This window comes from Opisthorchis viverrini, assembly GCF_000715545.1.
Source record: "Opisthorchis viverrini unplaced genomic scaffold opera_v5_29, whole genome shotgun sequence".
Classification (NCBI taxonomy): Eukaryota; Metazoa; Platyhelminthes; class Trematoda; order Opisthorchiida; family Opisthorchiidae; genus Opisthorchis; species Opisthorchis viverrini.
This window is the reverse complement of record NW_008751685.1, coordinates 977,324-1,001,651: the sequence shown is the minus strand read 5'-3', so window position 1 is coordinate 1,001,651 and position 24,328 is coordinate 977,324. Positions and strand designations below refer to the sequence as shown.

The 24,328-nt window shown below is 42.4% G+C and overlaps 1 protein-coding gene across 1 annotated transcript in view; it reads right to left on the bottom strand.

Moving 5' to 3' along the window:
- T265_02394 (hypothetical protein) overlaps positions 1-20,079 on the bottom strand; it is a gene marked incomplete at both ends in the record, with an annotated part of 62,907 nt that extends 42,828 nt beyond the window's left edge. The window contains 5 exons of the mRNA XM_009166627.1: positions 2,088-2,241; positions 4,967-5,097; positions 9,202-9,254; positions 10,473-10,634; positions 20,029-20,079. Coding sequence (XP_009164891.1) covers positions 2,088-2,241; positions 4,967-5,097; positions 9,202-9,254; positions 10,473-10,634; positions 20,029-20,079 — 551 coding nt within the window. The remainder of the gene's footprint in view (positions 1-2,087; positions 2,242-4,966; positions 5,098-9,201; positions 9,255-10,472; positions 10,635-20,028) is intronic.
- Between the last annotated feature and the right edge of the window lie 4,249 nt (positions 20,080-24,328).

The window sequence follows — 24,328 nt, the reverse complement described above, 5'->3', positions numbered from 1 at the left end:
GCCTTGCAGATTCGTGCATTCACCTCATCTGTCACACTGCAATCAGAACTAATACAACTTCCAAGGTACGTAAAACGCTCCACAACTTCCAGTACCTCTCCCTGGATTGTAAGTGGTGTGTTCAGTGACTGCACGTCCTCAAGCATGACCTTACACTTTGTGTTCTAACTTTACATATTCCTACACAGGAATATACCTTCCTCTGTTACTTTAGTGAAGGTCAGGCGTGCGTAATTTTTCAGGGGTTGACGATATGCGTGTGATTTTTGCTATGCATAGCAAAGCCTCGACAGAGAATGCTAAACCCTTAGTACACTTCAGTTATCAGTTGACTCCACTTGGGATGCTGTCCTTTTTCAAACGAACGTATGGTTTTGCCTTTGACACAAAGGACACACATTCCTTGGAATTATTCTGCTACGGCAGAATAAGTAGACTAGGATGCGCGTTTCGACCCAGACACCCTTTGTGCACCCTGTTTTAGGCTGATTCTGTGAACTCGTGTAAAACTGGGCCTGCATAGTTTCTTTTGTAGCAGGTTCAAGGAAGTTTAATCTTTGGGTTATTTTACAGTGGTGCATCGGACTCTTATTTTCGAGAAATATCTGCTGAATGCTCTACTCAAAATGAGCGGCAAAATTGTTATTTCAGTGGATTTTCTGCATGTTCTTTGTCTGTCGCGGCACAATTCCTTGATATCTCTGAGTGGACTCATCGTGGGGTTAGTATCAGGAAGGTCAGCTTCCTACAAGTAACCTCAGAACGCCCGGAATCTAATGAGACCGCAAAACTCCACCAAAATACCACTAAGGAAGTCGACAAGCATCTAGGCTAGTCGATCTTTCAATCGATTCAGCAAAAGCCGGTGAGTGTTCACGCACGCCAAAGAAGCACGACCGAATGTGAGCAGCGTTCAGGCATTTCACAGAGTCACGATCGATGTTGATGGGTGTTCACTAGACGCCTATCAGACAGCATGGATCAATGTCAAAAATGCCCTTTAGATAGCGTGGGGTTGTTGTAACTTTTGCTCTCGCACACAGTCGCTTGTTGCAATAAAGCTGTTGTCTACCCTTGTCTGTAAGTTCTTTTCTGGCATCAGGCACTGAAGTTGAAACAGCGGTCAGATATGTGAGATTCACTGCAGCATAGAAGTCTGGTTGACGGGCCATCGACAGGTAACGCCTAGAAGGTCAGACGGCGATGCGTCGAAACACAAGTGATCTCATCGGATCTGATCGATTCACCGCTGAAATCGCCCAAATTTAATATGATATGGTACTGTTTATGCTGTAGATATTTACCATCTGGTCACGGGTAGTTATCCAAAAAAAGCGAACCTGGTACTAACACTGGAAACAAGGATGACATTAGATAACCCCTTCATAGAGCTTACTCAGAATGACCTAACTAGAATAATACGTGTGTAATTGAAACTGAAAGTGCTCGAACCAGGGGGAAGTGAGCGAACGAAAACCATTGTAGGAGATGGCACTTGTAAGCGAACAAATAAGGTGAATAGAACATTCGAGGAACACAAACGAATGAACTGTAGACCTGATCAAATTCAGCACGTTTACGAAGCGACCGAAACATACGCCTAGTGAACAAGATTGAATGCCAGCTTACAATAAAATGTTTAATTTATCTAGCTACCTTCTTCCGGTTCATGTTCACGAAGAGGTAAGATGAACTAAGCGAGGTTTTGTTCCACAAAATGCGAGGAACAACATGTGTTCAGCAACAGATCAGCACAAGGCGACAGACATCATTTTCTTCTAACCACTGACTTCAGTCCCATCTAAACAAACATCGTGGTTAGACGTTTATAAAATGAGTTATCATGGATCCGCAGAGCTGACGTTATATGAACCGGAGATTCTGATATCCGTTAGAGACAGTTAGGTAGGCTTAAATCATCTCAAACCTTTTGGATTCTTCCTTCTGGATCGGCAGTTCAACCTATGAAAATGATCTTTCCGGCTCGTATTATTTCGAATCACCCACGGTAAGAAAAACTCTAGGTCATGAAACGCGACGTCTAAGGCTACCAGTTTTTACTCGAATATCACAAAAACTGCACTTACCAAACCACATCAACCTGTCTGTCTATTTGTAGAATTGGTAAACGACATTGCGTGCTGTAAAGTTTCTCCACGCCCATGTTTCGCATATTCGTTGTCGGGACGTGTATCGGGTAGTACGGTGTCACGGCAATTTCCAAAGGTATGCTTCGGCAACCTGTTTTTAAACGACGTAATGAGGACATGCTTCAACTAATGGTCGCGAAGTTATGGCTGTACATACTGTACCAGTGTTTGTCGACTCGCTTTATTGGATAGCTATGGAATAATCGGTTCGCAGTTTCACAGTAGATTGGAGTGAGAACCTATCGTAGATGTGTACTATGATGTCTAACCGAGGAAGCTTCCATTCCCACATTACGAATCACAACCCAAAACCAAAGTAAAGTCCTTCGTGACAAGGAGTGGCGTTTTTCGACGGTTTCAATGAACAAAAACAGAAGTGAAATTCAGCAACTGGATTCTTGGATGCAGTTATTGACAAGTGTTAGTCGGTGTCATCCGGGTTAACAGCCTAAAAGCCTAAAGCCTAAGTTTTCCATGATGGTAGTTTCTGATGAGGGTGATAACATGTCCGACTGGCTTTTTCCCGGCCTTTAACAGAGTGCGATAACCTGGAAGGACTTCTCTGTTCGTGCCATAAAACGTATCATAGTACCGGAAACAGGAGTCTCAGGAAGACGTAAAAAACAATATATTCCACATCTCAAAATTGCGTGTATTCTTCCGGAAATTTTGCTCGGCGTTTTTTCTGTTTTAACAGTCTCCATCGCATTTAAACCCGAAGATGTAACCGGCTGTTTTGTTACTAGGCAACATCTCCCCAAAGATTGGCTTTCGCCAAAGTAAACAATATCATCGCGAAGTATTAAGTGTTTTCACTGCTCTGCTCTCTACCTCTGCAAATAAACTTAAGATCTATCGATGTATGACGGTGATCGATCAGCACCTCGTCTCTTGATCGACTAAGCCGCTGCAGTTGCATCTATCTGAACAGATAAGTAAACATACTAACTGATTATTTAGCTTCATCAAAGCAAAATATTCGCTTGAATCCTCAAGAGAGTGGACATTTCATTGCCGCTGCATTAGTTTCCTCACCTTCATCCAGCTCATACTCTATTTGAGGGGACATTTCGCAACCTCAAAAAAAGTCGCATCAAAGACTGGAGGAATCTGTCAGTTATGCTTATCAGAAAGTACTGTCGGACAGAATAGAAACAGAGATTTTGTCATTTCAGTGAAGCAAATCTATGCTTCATTGTACAGCTGTTTCGTCCTTGTTGGGAATTATCAGCATTTAACCATCTGACCAAGAGTGACCGTATAGCAGCGTGTTTGGTCCTCACTTGGACAGGACATAGCGCCATTCATCCTTCAGCACAGGAAACCACAAATGGTCATGTATTGACTGGCTTCTCCTGTGATGACTCCTCAGAAGGAAGTTTCACTCATAATGGGGAAATATTTGCTCTCTTGGTTCTTTATTTATTGACGATGGCTGGCTTTTCTATCATCCATAAGTCAATCTATCCACCACTATCAAGAGTAAAGGTGATCGGGTAACTAGGACCGTGGATTACCATTTCGATCTACTTTGGTCACCCTTCAACTGTCTGTGCAGTCGTGTCTTCTGTCAAGACATAAATTAGGGAGATAACTGCTTGCTAATTTTGGTTAACATCAAAGTGTTTTTTTTGTGATAATACCCGTGTTTCTGTGGCGCACTTAGCAGTGAGACAAAAGAACATGATGGCAATCAGTCAAACATCAGCTTGGGTGTTGTGGACACAGACCGCAACGAATTCCAGCCTACTTTCGCCTGTAATTTGCAAGGCTTTTCGATGACATTCAGGAATGATAGCATTTTTTCTTTCTGCAGAGACCTCTCAATCGAGTGGCTAAGTGATTTATCTCTCAGACTGGCCATTGTAAGGGATTTCGTCAATAAAAGATGTCTCAACGAATGAACCAACGATGCTTGGCTTCACCGACAAGATGAAATCTCTACAGAAAATTACTACCTGTTTTCATATTACTATCAATCTATAAGTAGCTCTAAGGAAGAGTTATTTCACAAGATGAGCGAAACCTCTGAGAAGCCGCTTTTCAAAAATCCAGTTAATACGTGACCATGTGATGTGGTTTCCTTGACTGCTTGATGGGTAGCGATTTGTCCTTTATGAATTAGAGATAACCACGCTGCTGATCAGTCGCTCGTGCTAAACGGCTTGCCATTCCGACTACTAGCCGGGATCAATTCGCACTGCAGGTTATTCCCAACAAGGATAAAACAGCAGTGCGCATCTCACGAAACTCCGAAGTCTCGAACCCGCGATCTCCTGGTTAGTCGTTTGAAGACTTAGCCGTTCGGCCACGAGTGGCTGATCAACAGTGTGATTAACTCGCTCTTAGACAGGATATAGCGTCGCTCATCCTTCAATCATGGGATCTACATCACGCGGTCCCACGTGTTGACTGGTTCCTCGAGCAACCACTTCTCAGATGGAAGTTTCACTCAGCGGGTGAAGTTGATTCTTCCACTGAGCTACTTATAGATTGTTCGCAGTGTGAGTAGAACACTTAACCGTTCGGCCACGAGCGGCTGATCAGCAATGTCGCACTTGGACAGGATATAGTACCGCTCATCCTTCATCCTTTTCAGCATAGATTGGCTTCACTTAGAACGAATTATCCACCGAAAATTTCCCATTCTCCTCATACTACCAACAGTATGCTCTGTGTGCAGCATGGTATTCGATTTCGATGATCCGTCCTCACCTTTTTTGTACATCGCCCCTAGGCTTTTCAACGTAGATTGGCCTCACTGGGAAGACGCATACTACTGAAAATATTGGGATTGTGAGAGGAACAGCACTCACCCCACTGATGGCCCCAGGCAAGAAATGTCCCGTTCTCCAGAATCTCGCGTACAACCGCAGCACATTTGGAAAGAAACAGCAGCTTCTCCGGTTCAAATTTGTAGGTAATATCGCACGAAGTCCCAACAAAACTGAAAGACGGTAAACCAGAGCTATATTTGAAGTATTTGTTTGTGTTTTTTTAATGCAAACACCAAAGTCAAATAGGACGTGTTATTGAAAACGTGACTGCAAGTTTATTAGAGTGGCCAAAGCTGCGACCGTACATATTGTTAAACCCATCTGTACGATCAAACACTCAAGTGATTGAAAATTTTTGTCAGACAGTCATCGTCTAGCTATTTTACCAAGAAGAGTTTATTCATTATTCATAGTACGGACTTCAGCGACCTCAGAATACAGCCACTCTTTTGATATAGAAAAAGCCCAATCACAATCGACGGATTTTGAACGCTACCTTCAGTCCTGCTGATAAAAGCCTGCCCAATTCGTTGCTAGCTTTCAGCGTGATTGGCCAATCAACAGATGACTCAAAACTGCAGACTGGCATAACATAGTTCCTGATGTTAACAAGCAAATGGTTAAATGTGCAGCTGTTCCCAAAACTAACCATCTTTTTCTCCTAATATTGCGCGTAATTTGCCGGGCATAGCAATCCACGTGGAAGATGCTCAAGCCGATCCTCGCAACCGAAAGTGTCATGGATATGGCTTTAGCAAATCTTAGTAAATCATCAAAAAGGAGGGAATTTTCCACAGTGCCTCTTAGCTAATTCCTGGTTTTACTCAAATTCGAATCCCATTGATGTGGATGGGAGGCGCCAGAAGCAATTTGAAACAGGCACGTGCATGGTTCCAGCAAAATACCTGTTTCGATTCAGATGCTGGTTGATTTGTCCTGCATCTCTCTCAACTTTTCCCGAGGAACATACCTGATGAACCAGTGCGAAACCGTACGTACGCATGAGACTTGGTTTGTACCCGAATCAGACATACTCGTAAAATGTAAGTAGTAGGTTTATGGTGAAACGTTCCTCTGGTTGAGCTGTCAAGTTATCGGAATACCGCTAAGTTATAAAAGACGAAGGAATCCATTGCCGCTCAACTGATGGATCTACAGTGCAACCGCAACTTCGGTGTATTCAACAGAACCATTCTTCAGCTAGGCATAAACGACACCCCATGGAAGAGCAATGGCAAAGTGTTTGTCACTAAGACCGTAGTCTTGCCGCATTTTATTAGTTTCTGATCACATACTGAGCGACTCATTCGAATCACGTGAAAAAATGCACACTGTTCCAATTTCCCGTTGCTAGTTGTACCTTAATTCTAGTTTAGGAGGAAAAAGTATCGCCGGTCAAGAACTTCCCCATGATTTCGACTGGGAGCACAAAATTTCCAGGGAAGGTCACAGAGAATATAGATGAGAAATTTGCACTATTTTGCACAAAATGTGGTCAGATATGATTCTCGGTAAACTTGATACAGTGCGTACTCTAGCTTGTTGAACTAATAAGAGAAGCATTAGACTTTCAGAAGTGGCTCAAGGGCTATTAGTGAACAGTAATAGGAGGGCTTTCTGCCGTGCATCTCCTAATGGAGAATCCTATAAATCAGTTGCATAATGAAGCCCCGATGTACAGTGCTAGCGCTCATACTGTACTCATGTGCACTCGTAGTATGTTTGAAGAACGTTTTCACTCTTACTCATGGCGTTATATGATGTTCTACGGCTTCCGACACCGATTACACATGTTGTACAGGTTTTGTAAAAAAGAAAAACAAGTTTCAATGGATCGGGCAAACCAATCACATCGCTCAGGCGTGAACACGTTTGCCTGTTCAGACGTGAAAATCCGGGTGCTTCTAACGTGCATTGGTGGAGCAGTGTTAACACACTTGCCTCGCATATCAGATGTCCATGGTTCGAATCCCGGCGAGGCCATTCAGTATGCACTGCTGAAGAGCCTTAATGTGAGTGAATCTCGAGTTCAGTAGTGCCCTTTGGTGTGAACTCATCAGAATAATTACGTCAGAACATGAGGACAACCGTTCGAAAGAGAGTGGTGTGAATATGAATACTTTGAAATCTTAGAACTCCCTGTGGTGCATTTGTAGTACGAATGGACAGTGGGAACTCAGGCGCTCGGGAGTAGGGTTGGATACTGACCCACTGAAACTTCATGTGACCCACACTACCAAGAAACCAGATGACTCTGTATTCAGAAGTTGCTGCTTCATGGGAAGCTGTGATGTTCATAGAGCTTGTTCCAGGAGAAAGCCATCATTAGGGTAAGTGGTGTTAAGGTCTACTGACTTACCAACACGAATGGCCTAGTCACCACAGTAACCTTAAATGTTACTTGGTTGCAACATATTTTGTAGAATACCAACATGCTACTGTTAAGGCCATTTGAATTCAGCTTGAAGGGTCATCTTGAAAAAAAGAGAAATCGTCGAGTTAGTTTACTCCAACCTAACAAATGTTCACAGAAGCTCCTGGGGATAACATTCCCCATAAAGCCATCCCTTTCATACTGAATGCAGCAATGCATGTTCCACTATTTCTACTTGCTTGAAACTTGCTTGAAAACATTAGATATTGGCGACAATTCTGTGACTTGAAACATTACAAAAGTCCGTCAGAAAATACTCTCAATCAGGATGTCCTTCAGAAAAATAAAACCACGTTTTTCTACTAAACAGATCATCACGCAATATAGCAATAAACCTCCCAGTCATTCGACCTGGTAGAACCACAACAAACATCGGACTACCAACGTAACGGTGGATACTACTGACGAGGCATGCGAGTAGTGTTTTCTCGTAAACCCGCTTCGCGTTTCTCGAAAAGTGAGAGTCGCTTTGTAGCATTTGCTTGCATTTGATTTACAGTCAATACGTATCCAGGAAAGTTTTGGAAGACGCGTTCAAGGAGAAGCTGGATATTCAGTTTTGTAAAAAAAATGCATATGGGAGTTTTGCTCCCCTGTCCAATAGTCTGCAATTGTTCAGTTGGTGTTTCTGTAATAATAAACAACTCCGCAGCGAGAGCCTTCCTTTCACCAGTAGACGGGCTCAATTTTTAGCATATTTCAGCTGATTCGCTTCGAAGTACGAAATACTATTGTAAGACATTTTGTCTGCAAAGATACTGGAAAATTGGAACAAAGAAAGCGGATGGCCTTAGGGCTAGGGGTAAGCCATTTCGTGTATGGCCCTGAAAGGCTTTGGTCAGATTTCACGAGCACCTGAATAGATCCTCCGTTAGAATATGGAGCAAAAGTCCACGTCTCAGGAACCGGGGACTAATTATGTGAGTAAAAAATACCGAACAAGCAGGCGCATGGATCCTGAAAGGTAGTCGCTCAGTGACGGATGCTTGATGCAGTGATCCTTGTGCACAAGACGAACTGTTTTCGAATATCTTCAAAAGCTGAAGCACTTGTTCCATATGTACGGAGGGACCACAACAGAGGGCATCAATAGAGTCTTGAGGAATACTGGTTTTTAGAAACCTCGTCAATCAGTCTACATCCGGCAAGGGTATGTGAAAAATCATCGGTAGACATCGCTGAGGTGCACCTATTCCTATGACCCTATGGAGCAATCCGACCCACAGCAATGATCACCGTTCCAATTGAATGTAATTGCTTAATCCGGCTGTCATTTTTTGACAAAACTAACACAGACCGAAACCCTCGCTCTCACTCATCGGAAACTGAACCCTTTCAGAACTTCAAGGTACGCCGCTAATTTCTTCTAGTTTCTGGGTTTTTTTAATAACCGGAGTCAGGACGCAAATCCACCAAAACTACAGAGCCATAAACAACCGTTTCAATTTGTCTGAGATCATTAACTCTTTACATCCCATACTGCTTTCCTGAGACTTCTGAACCTGTAGCATGATGTGACTAAGCTACTGATGGGTGATCAGTAGTTTGACCTAACAAATCCGGGTGCCCCGAAAGACGCGTTTCTGACTTCCAGCCCTCAGGGTACAGGTTACCAGTCTTCATGGAGTTACATAAATATGACCTCTAGATAAACTATTATTGACCAAAAAACACCAAACCACTGTAGAATCAAAGCGAGTTTCATGCACTGGTCTGTGGCTCGATCGAAAATATCCCAAAAGCCCTGTGGCCTCAAAATCTTCACCTGCTTCTAAACTGTGGTTTCATTAGATAAACTAGTATTCACCGCGATTTTGCCTCTGTTAGATTTCTAACTTACTTGAGCTCCTGAACGGTTATGTGAAAACCTTCTCCACAGCCTTTCGCTACCACCTAATTTGAAGAGGGAAATGGAGTATATGTTGAAGCAAGAATAAAACGAAAGTTAGCAGTGGATGAGGTAGGCCCCTTGAACGTCAGCGAATTCACACGGAATAAACTGACTATTGATCTAGATGCTTTTGAGCATTTAATCCCAAAGTGAACTCGCCTCATAACATTAGTGGACATCAAAGGGAAGGTACCCCTTGAACGTCAGCGAATTCACACAGAACAAACCGACTATTTATCTAGATTTTTTGGAGCATTTAATCACAAAATGAACTCGCCTCATATCATTAATGGACATCAAAGGAAAGATGGCGGTTAGAGTGCAAAGATCAAAATAATATTTTCTCTTCAACAACATCTTAACTCCGGCCCTTCCATGGATGCACAATAGACAATCAACTGTAAAAGGGTACCCAGTACGAGAACTTCGCTGAACTGCTAAAATGTGAAAAAATGCCAGTGGCGTTAAATTATAAAGGGCTAGTGCAAGTAAAAGTTGCCATTTCATGCTGGATTACTTTCAACCAGCCATTTCGATGACTGGCGATATCTAGCACTCTGATGGTTTTTTTGGAAACATATAATGAGATACACTTCGTGGAGTGACTTGTATCAAAGACAAACGCTACCCAGCCAGAGAAAGTTGAGGTATTCAAGAAGCTAACTATTTCATGTTCCTGATTCAATGGAGGCCTGACAAAGACAGACTCTCTGGTCCGGTCTGCAAAAATATCTTTTCCTTTCAAAAGGCATTGTTTTATGTTTGTTGTCGAAACGAAAGGAACGGCTTCCTGTCCACTTTTTGTTCACAGCATCCTGGCATTTTTGTATCATTTTTTGCATCCTTGATGGCTTTCTGTGATAATATAGAGTGTAATCCAATCTGAATAATATTTCTTAGATTTAGAAGTCATACACACCAGATTTCGTGCCTTTGAAGGTTGTGCTTCCCATGAAATGGCATGACAAAGTAGCCATTGCGTCAGGTGTGATAAGTGGCGAATTAGATTTTCGCTCCACTTAACCTAGAGAGGCACCACTGTACCTTAAGGCTTTGTCTCACACTCAGCTAAATCGCAAAAGGCAAATTTCACATAGTATATCTTTGGACAGGTCTTATCCTCAAGTTGTGCTTCTAATTTTTGCTTCCAGTACGTCTGGTTCAGTTATTCAGCCCAAACTAGATCACTGAAACAAGGCTGGCGACTTGAATAAACTTACTTTATCGATGGTGTTTTGCAGATGGTCGTCCACGTTTACGAACCGCATATAGCTTGAACAATCAAAGAACAAGCTGATGGTATCCTCCACTTCCGTCATTTGGTTATTGTCAGCAAATGAAGCCGGAGCAATCATGAGTAGAAGGTTGAGGAGTAGCATCGACTAGATACGGAACAAAAAGAATAAACTTCAGTTGGTGTACTGAAACCGAGACTTGATTGCGTTTTACCTCACTTCGAAAAGAGCTGGCAGTAGGTCCTACTGAAAATGTTTGTATGAGCCGCGATTAAGTGCTCTTAAGCACACATATGCATCATGTCAAACAAATCATCTATGGGTATTTCAGAGGAAGAATTAACTTTCTTAGTGATGGAAATTACCCAATAGCCAGTGACGTGGACCCTGTGTGTGATACATGGATGGCGCTAAGTGTGAGTTAAACGTACTGCTAAAAAGCTACTCGTGATCAAATGGCTAAGGGTTCGAGAAACTGGATGGTGGTCACATGTCTAAAACTCTTCGAGGTGAATACCGGTAATTTTCTATATGCCGGAAACATTTGTACCGTGCTCTTCGACTTTTCGGCAAACATTGGCTTCACTTTCAGGACGAAACATTCACTGAAAAATCCCGTCCATTTCGGCTTTCTTCCTCTCTGTTCTGTACTTCCTTTTTGCTTGCGATACAAAGGAGAGATTGGTGAGCTTGCTGTTCACCTGAAGTCCAGTGATGAAACAAAACAGCTTTCCGAGATCAGCAACGTTTGAGACAAGCTTATTATTAGAGGCGAAGTTCAGGTAATCACATGCTTTTAGCCTTGCCAGCCGGAACATTGAGACTGACTGGGTTAGACACATGGGTCTTGGAGATTAGCCTGAATGACTACGGTAGAGTGGTACGTTATGCTGTCGTACTCAGTTGTGACGGCCTCCTGCGTTGATAGTTTACCCTTATCCGGAAAGCTCTTCTCTATATAGTACACCACCGACCAATGCATCGATTTCGGGATACTGGCTATTCTGAGTTGCAGCACGCCAAGGCACTAGAATCAAAATACACAGTCAGAGCTTCAGTTTTCCATTTGCCGAAAGAAAAACGGGAGATTGGGATTGTCTAGGACCAATGAGTAGCAGTAGTAAGTGAATGAAAGTAGCATCGGTACAGTGATAAGGAGTGCTGAAAATTTTTGTGGTCAAGTTATTTTAAAAAACAGTTCTCCTTTCACTTGTTACCCTCTGAACTTGGACAACCAGGCAGTATACCAGCCCTATTGCTTGCCTTGAAATGATTGCTAATTGTGCACGGAAATGCTGTCGTTGCCGAATGATTATTATTTATAATCACTATCCTTGGATTTTGAATTCTTAAGGACGCAACTCTTTATTAACATTATCGTTTTTTGCATATCTTAAAAGTTATCGCACTGTTTTTTATACACCTTATTCATCCTAAAGTACTCGTATTGTAATACGACGAGTGGTTTTATACCCTACCGGACCCTTATTATTTAAATCACTATCCTTGGATTTTGAATTCTTAAGGACGCAACTCTTTATTAACATTATCGTTTTTTGCATATCTTAAAAGTTATCGCACTGTTTTTTATACACCTTATTCATCCTAAAGTACTCGTATTGTAATACGACGAGTGGTTTTATACCCTACCGGACCCTTTTGGTTGCAATCTACTACTACAGTAATATCACAACTTTGATCATATCGGCAAAAGAAAACTAGCCTTAAGGACAAATCACCAGCGAATTAACCAAAGTGAGTAGATATAATGATAATTAAAGTATTGCCCAATGGTTTTCTTCCAAGCGTAATGAAGATGGGATCACAAACTGACCCGTAGATTACTTGCACTTCAGAAATCCAAGTCAGAAATTAGTGGTACCCATTTGAGGAGAAAAGATGCCAAAACACCAACATTCCAAATTTGTTCATTCAGAAATGTTTCCTGGGTGGAGGTCTCTTATAATGATATCGGTGTACTCACCGGTTAATTGGTTAGGCATCATGTTTCTTTGTTGCAGATCAGTTATAAAGGAAGGATCTTTAATGGAGACCCATTGCATACCAGGAGACACGTGTTTCTGGACTGTCAAATGATCAGTAAGCTCTATGGAGGGTTCGAGTCATTTTCCCGCAAAAGTCCTAATGAAGCGTTTTCTCGAGTAGATTTGTGCGCCAGGCGCACTTGCGTGTAAAAACTCATCTACATTGTTTCCACTTTTAAAGCCAATTGTATCTGTTAAGTTTATTGGATCTGGTCATATTTCGCCATAAACCAGCACTATACTAGCTTTACCTTGAAATTAGCCATAGATTGCCGCTCTTGTCCTTTAAATTTCACAGATTTTGTCCAGAGCTTGTACATAAAACGATTTGGATTTTTTTTAGAGTTTGTTCAACCTGAAGAAGTCCACATCTCATAAGATTGAGTTTGAATCAACTCTTAATCATCTGACATAAAAGTACAGTCATTTTCTTTGCTGTATTCTGAATGGTTATTGCGATGAGCCCTGTATTAGGACAGGGCTTTTTAGCGTTCTTTGAGGTTTCTGCATGTCCAGAGACCAAGAAAGTTCAAGAATATAGCTCTCGCTTGATTCAAATAGAACTTAGACTTGTTGCAGTTGGTGAACTATCTAATTCTTATTATGCCATCATCCACAGAATAAAAGTGTTGAACTCTGATGTGTAGCTGCCATAAAAGCATAAATTATTCGAAAAATAGACTCTCTCATAGCAAATCAGAACAGACCTTTACGGAACTTAGCTTCGTACCAAAGGTTGCAGAATCTGTCTGGATAAATTTGTCAAATGGCGCCACCAACGTTTTATATATATATATATATCGGTAAGACAGCCAGAATCGGTGAGAATAAGCAGCCCAGTAATAGACCACCAAGAAACGTGAATTAACGTCAGGCAATAGTCAAAGATTCTGCAATGGCAGAGCATGCACTAGACACTGAGTATGTGATAGATTTCTAAAATGTTCACATCCTGATAAGGAGTTCAAGATTTACACCACAGCGGCTGGTGGTCCAAGAGGTGGGAATCGCCAAGCACACCAGCGTAAATAGAAATAAGGTGTAGAAATTTCAAGCTTGTAGAGGGCTGTTTTAGATCGGTCGAAATGACACGAGGCGGTCTGCGTCGTGGGAAATGGTCTGCGTCTAGAAGTACAAAATCCATTCCAGCAAGATCCAATTAACCGCCAATGGTTCTGACATCCTTTTGACGAACACAGGTGAACGAAATCTGTGAATGGCTTTAAGAGGAATATTCCATCAAGGTAACCTAGACTATAAAAGCAAGGACTAAAAATCCGGGTTCATCATGAAGATAAATCCTCCCCCTAACCAATCCATCGTAAATGTTAGTCATCCACACCAACCAACAAACAGAAACATCTGACTGAACACCCAGCACTGATCAAGTCGGCTACTCATAAGAAATCCTCTGAATTGATTCCCTGACTGTCTTAAAACCCAATCAGACCACTTACTTACTCACTTGGTCAGCCGAAGCTTTTGTGTCAGTAGCGAAACGTTTCCCAGCAATAAATCCGCCGATTGTTTACAAAACCTCTCTGAAACGAAAACGGGTTTCACATTAAAACAAGAAGAGACTATATAAGCCTGACAGGAGTGGTTGTGTAATGTAGTCCCCGAAACCAATGAAATGGGGGTATTTTCAGGTCATTGGCAGCCACTGTATCATAACCATAGCTCCTGTAGTATTTTGCCAGCGATTTCGCAGCAAGGCGGTTAGAAAACTGGCGGTGGTTTGGTCATTATTGTGGCGTTTTTCGGAAACAGAAATGCTTGTGGTAGAGTAGCACAAACATGATTGAGCCAACAATTAACCTAGAAAAGATTGGACATTGTTAATACGGCTTGCCTCTCAGCTTTGGAACAAAAGAATCCATGGTTATAGACTCTTAAGATAACGATCAACACTCAACGTTAGTGGCGTTTTACTTGTGTCCGGAGAGCAGGCAACTTGCAATGATGTGACGTATCGATATCAAATTGCATAATCGTCTACTTAGTTTTTGGAGTAAGGCTTTTATTTAACTATAGCTGATGTGAAACGCTGATGCTGCTTGGTCTATGATGATGACGACAGGGGCGGTAACACACAATATGGAAACTTTAGCGACACTTTTAAATGTGGAACTCAGAAGCCACTGCACCAATTTATAGATTATTAACAAAGCGCCTGCTATAACAAGTATCTTGCCATAGCAGACGCGCTCAAATTCCATGTCGTAGATTCGTGAGCCTAGCTGCTTAATCACAAGAACTCATAAAAATACGTCCACCACAGAATAGCTTCATGAAGAATGTGTAGATTTGGTTGCACCAAAATCAGCTGGGTCTACCGTAAGGAGGGGTTTTGGAAAAATGTTTGACTATGCGGCGGTGGAGTACAGGAATTCGACCAAATTTTAGATAAACGTGGAGGACTTGAACTTCAAGACTTGCTCAAATAAAGCTAGAAGTCTTTGATGGAAGTTAGCCTTGTGAATAAAGCCTACAGCCAGAGACCATCACAGTACCTCTTTAGACAAGAAGAGGAGGTAAGCACGGTCGTCGGTTCGACCAAAGTGAATAACGGATAAATAGCAAAAAGCAGAAAAAGTGACCTGAAAACAGTCACAAAGTTACACTGTTGACTGCCGAAAGTAACTTTGCTAACCCTATGCCAAACTTCCTGAAGGGAATGTCTGCAACAAAATCTCTTAAAGGGAAGCTTCAGCAAGACCCCAGTGTGGCTTGTAACTTAACAACTCAAAGCCATAATAATAACCCACGGGATGTTTCCAGCCTCTCCTCTTCACTTATTGTGTTTACTGGGGCGAATTTCCTATGATAACTCTTCATTATACTCAAAATGTTCCTTCCCATCTGCGGCCATCATGACAAGCTTGACTCCCAAAGTACACGTTAAAAAATGTCAGCATGGTTGCTGGTTTCGATACACTCCGTGTTCGCCGCTCTAACTTTGCTTCGTCCCTCTCTTCTGTTTCTCCAAGAAGCCATATATGACCGTAATCACAAGCAATTTTGAATTTTTACGACATTCCCTACAACTCTACTGTCCTATTATCGCGAATAAAGTGGTTTAACGTGCCAAATACAATACACTGCGTTATCTGCTACTGCAGCTTCTAGCGAGCAAACAGAAATGGTGGATGGCCAGCAGCTGCTAAATAATCCCCTAAACCGGACTGAGTGAGCTGCTGCTATTACCACAACCTCGGAAAACATTTATTGTTAGTTCGTCACGTACAAATTGGACCTGCACAATAAACACCTCATTTTCGACTGTATATTTATACATAGTCGCTGAATGACGATTCAGGTACCACTGACTTTTGTCAACAACAATCCCATCACATGCATGTAGGGACCGTGTAAGCCGCCTGGGATTATATTTAAAAAAGCGCTACACCTTACGCAAAGACGAAGGGCGACTGGAACAAACACTATAAAACGCTGTTGCAGTGCATATAAACCAGATTAGGGATCTATTTATTATTAAAATCCTTCCACGAAGTCCTCATAGGCCACAAAAACGAAGGGTCGAAAAGTTGTGGTAATAGTGATATTCGACTGAGTGTGTTTTGAAGTCTTCTAGCAGATCATGTACTTGGATAAAGCGGTGGCTTAATTCAACTCATCCAGGGAACCTAAAATCTATTTGGTTCAGTAGTGAAGGTATATAAACTAATACTTCCCATCTCCATCTATATTCTCCATAATAACTGCATAAGTATCGACTCAGATGCTATAAAGGCTAAACGGTTAAAACCTATCTTCTTACAAGGATAAACAAAAAACGTCACGGAACTGCAACTATCACGGTGTCACATACAATTTTTGAATCAACGGCACAATTCACCTTGGGCTGTTTGGGAATTCAGGATAGCAGAGCGATTCCTTAACAAAATTCCTGCATTGATGGCTCAGCTACTTTCCACATAATGCGACAGTTCAGTGATTGTGATATTCAATAGGAATTGCACGAATAGACAGCCATATCCGAACTGAAGCAGGATCACTTATAGAGGAATAGGAAGCAGAGATGCTCGTGAAAAACAATCGGAAAATGTTCAGTGATGCGTGTGGTTCAGGAGCTAGTAGCCCACAACGCTGGGTGTGACTGGACTAGCAGTATCTCATAAGATACAGTGTAAGAGAACCACAATTCTACGAACTTACTGGCAAACACGATACATGTCTAGACTCGGGTAGGCACTGAGAGGTAGAGTTTTCTGGGTGTGGTGTATTGTACTTTTATTTTACTTCCATTATAACACTACGTAGTTCATCAATTGCATAATCGTTTTTCGTTCAAATACGAAAAACTACAAAAAGGCGCACTTGTACAACTTCACATAATACAAGCGTGGTCACGTGCTTCGACTCTCTCTTCTGATTTCGCTCGCGCTTGCAGCGGTCATTCGCGAGTCTCATGTACTTCGGACTCTATTATATGTGGGAACTGTTCAGAAGAAGACCTCTGGACCAACATAATTGGATTATTGTTTATTCGCTGACCTGGGCCAACGACGAACTATTTTAAAGAGAACAATTGTTAGTGAGTCTGTTCCATCTGATATCTTTATTTTTGTACATCCAACCTAGAGTAATTATTTTCATTACTTTGCCACACACTCCTGGTAAACTAACTTATTGGGTAGCCAGACCACTACGTCTGTCAACTTCCGATGAAGATGGGTGAGTGGACGTCTGACACATGTATGACTTCTTTGTTAGGTTAAAAGACCAGACTAGGCAATGCCCGGTTAAACCTCAGCCAGTCAATATGGTGTTATGGCGAGACGAACGCATGGTTTAGCCAGACTACGAAATGATTGACTGGTAAATCCTGCTTCAGGTATAAGTGTGGACAGTCCTGACGACCGTGGGATACTCGGTAGGGACGATCTCAGTATAGCTGCCTCGTAAGGCATGGCACTCCTATTATCCGGTGAGTTTGTACAAGCTCGTTATGCTGAGTGTCCTTCGGCGGATGGAAACGATGCCATGGAAACTACGATATATTTGAGGTTATTACTTCAAAGTCAAATTGGTCTGTGTAATGCGCTTTTCTAAGAATAATTTAAGTGAACAGTTTGTTTCAGTTGGCCAATATTCAAGGTCAACAACTACTTCAAATTGAAAAAAACAACGTCTAGTGAAACAGAATGACGTAAATCTGGAAAATGTCAATCGCTTGCAATGGACGAAAGCTGTAGACGTTTCCGGAGCTGTAGCAATTCGTGGAAATTTCTACAGCCTATCGTAGATTCGCTGCCGCAAAACATGTGGAAGTTTCCCACAAGAAATATGAATTTTCTGGTATCTTCGGCTTGAGAAGACGGACAACGAATTCTGTGTTCTCGTGATTGTAGAGGTGCTCATCCGAGTATTCATCGTGATAAAATATTCCAAAAAATCTGGCACGTCTTACGGCATTTGAGGAGCACATGGCTTGCAGGTGGTGGTGACTCTTGCCTGTAGTTCTAGTTTTCCAATGCATGGCGTGATGTGACCCCGAAGTATGCAGGTCCTGTCTACTGACGGCGGGGTCCTCCACCGGAAACGCCGGAAGACATCTGGATTTCCGTAGCCGGCCCTGGGGGTGGCTAGTTATTGAGGATATGGAGATACATGATCAACCGCCCTTACTACAAAAATACCCAGTTTGTCCCTACCCCTAGTTGAAATTACTGTTGCTGCTTGCATAAAAAAGCAAAAAGAAACTAACAGACAATCACGAATGACTAGAAACCATCTACTCACGATGATTAATCAGTTGCAGCCTACGTCCAACATAACAAACAGCTGAATAAACTTAGTTCATCTAAACGATTAACACGTACTCATCCACCTGGACTCAACAAAATCACTGACCGAACGTCTGAGAGATGAAAACACCCGTGTATGATACTGTTCGCACACTACCTCTCTGAGCACGCTAAGCAGTTTATGCGCGGAAGCAAACCGCCCGCTTTCCACAAAGGCATACATGACCGAACGCCCGGGTAAACCACCGTATTGTTTAACAATATATAGATATTTTATTTGCTGACCACACATTAGCTGCTTTAAAATGGCTATCCAAAATCTGTTCCTCGCCTGCGTCTCATCGACATTTACAAAATCTTAAGGGCGCTGGACATCCGGCTAGGCATATTAGCTGTTATGTTCCCGGACTACAACATAACCACGCTATCGGCCTCGCGAATGTTACCTGGAACCAAAGGCGCATCATTTGCCAAGATAAAAAATATCACTCTCTTGTACAAAGGAGCAAAGGACTATTTTGGTGGTGGTTGCATACCTCCTGACTAATAAGGCCCGACGTTCCCGTGCCTAAGCAAACTATACTTTCATAACAAGAAGTGATTAGGAATGGACATCAGAGGAGAGTACGTAAATTATTATTTCCCAGTTGCCCAGAAGGAGGAAGAATTTCGAGGTTTGGTTCAGCAAACTGGGCTTTCGGCTCGAAGATCCTAACCACGAACAAGAAAAAAGAAGGAGGATACCTGTGGCATCCTAAAAATTCTCACTAACTATCCGCGTTGCAGAAGTGCCTGGGTACTCTCGAACGACATGGTCAAATATCGATAACGCGACGGCTCGACCATTCGGTCGCAGAAGGCCGGTTTATCCAGAAAACGCTTGGGATATGACATAAAAATCCCATTTTTGGTGGCAATATACACAGTAGATACTTTTTCGTGTATTTTGAGCACTTGGTAGGGTTTGCTTGTTTACACACCAGCGGTCATGGTCCTCCACTGCCCGGCCAATTCTTAGATCAAACGTTATACACGGGAGAAGGCGGTCGACACCTACGTGAGCATGGACATTTATTCATTCGGAGGAAACCCATTTCGCAGAACACATTGCAACTTTACTCCACCTCACTGGAAAAACGGTTCCCATGACTTTGTATTTGGTGATTCTTTCTGGAATTTAACCGCACGCCTATGAGGTGAGAAGTAAAATTTAATCCAGCGCATGTTGGATGCTCAACTTGAAACTCATTTGCGGATACCACATCAAGGTGACACCTCTTATTGTTGGTCTTCAAGGACGGGGCTCTTTAGTGCTCATTCGGCAGCCGTCGGAGCGCGTTCCAGGTTTGGTGATAAGAACCTACACATATATGATCAGAAATGAATATACAGTTGAAACACACTGTGATAAAGTTCCGTGGCATGAGCGCCTTTAGCAGAGACGTAAAATTAGCTGCATGTGGATACATATTTTTTAAGGCCAGTCACTTCCTAGCTCCTGAATTTGCTTCTAAGCATTCCTTCTTTGTTTCTTCTGTTGCAACCACCAATCTTTTAGTTGTGGTTACAACAAAGAAGTGATCTTTGTTATAAAAAAACTAGCAGAGTTCTATGCGGATTTTTTGAAGTTTGATTAGGGCATGAAGCATTTGAAGCATTTTGAGAGACTCGGAAGTGATTAATACAGCAGCATCAGCCACCAACAGTGTGCCAAGTCTCTCATACCGTTAAACTGGATTCGGTAGCCAGTTGAGAACACCTTGTTTTATTTGGCATGTTATCTGGAGGTTGAAAAAGGCCTATTATTGTCATTATTATTAAATGCGCACGCCAAGGGAAGGCAACAACTGCTAGGAAATTTTTTTGCTGAATTTGAAATACAAAATCATTTACAAGATACACCGGCATACGTCGAGGTCTAGCTCTGAATTCGTGAGACAAAGTTAGCGAACGCCAAAATAACTTGCGCACCAAATATTTGGTCTCGGTTCTTGATGCTACCTCAAAGCCGGGTTCAGTAGTTACGTGACGAGTTCCTGATGAGAAAATTGACCAAGATCCGCTGCCCTAATCCGCCGCAAAAGCGGTCTAATTTTATATGCCCCATCAAATTTATAGGTGTCCGTCCGAAGAAGGTCCTCATAGGATTTGAGACGAACGGTGACTTTTAGTCTAGATTTAGTTCCGTAATTGAGCAAATTTAGTCCGTCCGAAGAAGGTCCTCATAGGATTTGAGACGAACGGTGACTTTTAGTCTAGATTTAGTTCCGTAATTGAGCGCAGTATTCGATCTAACAACATCAGTTTCGGAAGGAGGAAAGCTAAATATGTTCATCGTACTCATTGACATGCTGCATATCAGAGTACCAACACGTCCTAATTTGGAATTAGCAAGATCACCTTGTTAATTTTATAGGACTGCCTGCAGCTTATGAACTCATTTTGGTTTGCCACACGTTGGTAAGGTCCCTACCTTTTATGTTGGCCTTCTGCATACTGATCCACCAACCACGGTTTACCACGTAAAATTTATGCGTGGAACAAAATTGTTTGGTGATTGATGCCATACTAGTACATATGACAATCGTATAAGCCTTTAAAAGATGAAGCTAGACAGTTAGAAGCACGGAGTCTCGTGTCGTACATGGGTAACTGGGAAAATACGAGCTTTATTCACATGTTCTGACCAACCTGTGTGTGACATCTGTGGGTCATCGATTGGTTTGCGGTATCAGTCCAATAGCTATTCAGAAACGCAGCAAAAATCTTTCTAAACCTAGGTGAAAGAATGAATACCTTGTGTTAAGCCGCAACATTTCAAGTAATTAATTCAAAACCAAAAACCTCCTTAAATATTGAGTTTTCCCAAAGTTTGTTCAATACATATTCCGATGGGACCCGGAGATAAAATGCGCGGCAACTTTTCACAACGTTTCCCGAATCTTGAGTAGCAGGAAAACCAAAAACAGAACTGGTTGTCGACTGCTACTGAAAAAAATAGCGAAATTGGCCAACCGGCATTCAGAACCACGCAATCTTTTACTGTTTATGGTTGGGAGGTACAGAACATAAGAGTGTATTTTCTCTTTACTCTAGAAACATGTTCGGGTCGGTGTGTCACGTTCGAAAACGAGTAGAGTCAGCGGGCGACCTATTTGATTCGATTGATTGTGCCAAAGGAACCGGATAGCTGGCCAAATGTGGCCTCATTATTTTCAGACTCCAGAGGTTACAGGCAGAGTTGCCTAAATATTGCCGTTCCGACAACAGTTACAGTCAGCTTGATGCAATACCGACGTTAGCCGTCTGATCACCCTGGCAAGCCTAGTAAAGGGCTCAAGATTTGTGGCACCGACACATTCGTTGTTCTACGCATCGCTGCGCAGCATTGTGGCACGTGGTGTATTCTCGACTAAGGTAAATGTAGTACTTTATTTAGTAAGTCGGCCGTTCCGTCCACACTTGTCTTCACGCAGTTCGCGATACCCGGTGGTGTGCTTTTGAAGAAAAAGTGTCTGTCAGCTGAAAACCCAAAATCCATCTAATAAGCTACCTTCTGATTGAACCCGTTCACTGATAGCAAGTCTCATTCACAGAAATACAGCTGCGGCAAAAGCACACCTCGAGAATTATAACCACTTTCATATTATTCTTTGTTCTGTGAACGCCGTCAGTGTACAAAATAATATCTTGTGGTACAAGTGTTTTAGAAGCAATCGTATTTCTGATGTCATTGTTTATGACAGAATGACACACGAATGTGATTGTGTAATGTGATGTGAATGAATAACACGAACGTCGGAGCTAAACTAGGTGAAATCCGGTTATCTATGCATTGAATGGAGAGACTGGGTAAGAAGTGTGGGGCATAACTCAGAATCAGACCGAGAGAGGTCCAAGCACAGCAACCCTCCCGGACCTACACGTAACTCTGTAATTTTGTTTCAGTAATTTAGTGGCTGAGTTGAGACAATCATCTTTTTTGTTTTTGGACGGTTCCCCTAAAAGGTGGCCACTTTTGCAACCCGAGGTGTTCCGAATGAAAGAACTCTACAAAAAGTCAGTTTAGCCTTACTGTAGGTCTCTCTGGTACGCTGCTCGCACCCGCTAGTTTAGGCGGTCAAGCGTTCACATTACACTACCGATTGTATGCAACCACCGATTTGCCATTAAACTGCCAATAACTACGCAGCATAAGCACATTTGTCGAAACCGGATACGAAAGAGAAAGAGTTACCTTAAACTCTATGACGTCCGCTATGCACGGTCAAACTAAAAAGCTCAATAATCTGCTTACATTTTTTCGAATATTTAATCAACCTCTTTCCGTCATCTTCCGCACGCATTCAATTATAGAGGTGCACCGACATGACTCATTAAGTCATAGGCCTGAATTCAGATAGACGTTGAAAAATCTAAAGTTGTGCGGTTCGCAGCCCTTACATAATCTGAGAAGACTTTAAATGGGTAAATGTAGGATGAACATGCAATATGTGTTCGTGCAGCGAGCGAAGAGCACCAACCTTGCTGTCTTAAGGAATTTCTATGCTGCTAATGCCGTGAACGATCCCCAAAACCAAGCAAATATCTGCGAATCAGAACAAGCCACCAAGTTAAGCCCACTGGCTTATTACAAACAGCACGCTAAGCACCGGTGGCCCAATCTGGTTGTGTATTAGTTGGCACGGAAACCTTTTCTATCACCTACCTCTAGAAGTGTCCACAGGCTCCGTTGAATGATTGATTGACATTTTTGTGTTATTGTGGCAGACGCTACGATTTCGGAACTGGCTGTGCTTCCCAAGCTCGAATATGGTTTGTTTTCAGGTGGAAGACGTTTCTGCTATATATCATCTAGATATCGGCAGACTGCTCTGTTTCAAAGTTTCCAAAATGTTGATTGGACACAAGCGACGAACAAACTTGGGTGAGTTTTTGAAATACCTAGTTTTTGGCCCTCAGATGGAAACTATAACTTCCCGATCACATATGGAATACGTATCGGCCGTCTGGTTAAGTATGCACTTGTGGAAAAGTCAATTTGCTCCCGTAAGTAAGCTACTATGTTTGGCCTAAGAGCTGGTGGACCAACAGTGCCCAGCGAAGATATTTGTCGCAAGCAAACTACCGGCACAAGTGCAGATCATCAGAATCATGTTCATCTGTGAGGTTGTGTTGTTCTGTTTTCGTATCCGAAAACCTAAAACGTAGCACAGTTGCTACGCGTGACACCCATGCATTTCGTTCAGACATTTTTTCAATAGGCGGCAAACTTTACACCGTGTGGTTTGTGTAGTCAGATCGGCTAGACAGGTTTTCTTCCTGTGTTTATGGTAGTCCCCAAAGCTCGTCCCATAGGATGCAGGTACTGAATCACATGAAACCACGATTTGACTCTTATTTCACTGCCTATTGGTTGAATATCACCTACAGGCACAAGGCGGGGCATTCTGCTTTGGTAATGTAAAAAATCGACTCTCGAAAAAACCATCCATTGCTTAAAAGGGCGGATGCATATTTCACACGGTCGAGAGCCATGCGGAAGATGTCAGGACACACTAATTTGCCCATGCCTGACTGCCATACCTGGTCTGCGGTGCGAATATTTTGGCATGTCTTCAAAATGAGTACTCACATGACTATGTATTTTTGTGGTCCATTCTCCGGCTTTCATCGAAAGCACACAGGTGCGGCTGCAACACGGTTCACAAAGAAGCCTCGCTACTATGTTGATTTCAACCCGAGCACACAAGCTTGGCATAGTGTCCCGGAAATCCGTCAGCGTCCACAATTTCGGCTCCAAGGAGAGCAGAACAAACACTATGAAGACCACCACTACTAATGCTCCATCGCTGGTACTGAACAGGGGAAATCGATTTGGACTCTAACCTGTGCGTTCTGCTCTGAGGTCTAGAGCACTTCAAGCCAGTTTCATACTTCTCAAAGCCTAGTAATCAGTATAAATCGACCACAAAATGCAACAGTTAACGAATCGGAATTTAAAAATAGTGTATTGTAACCCTGG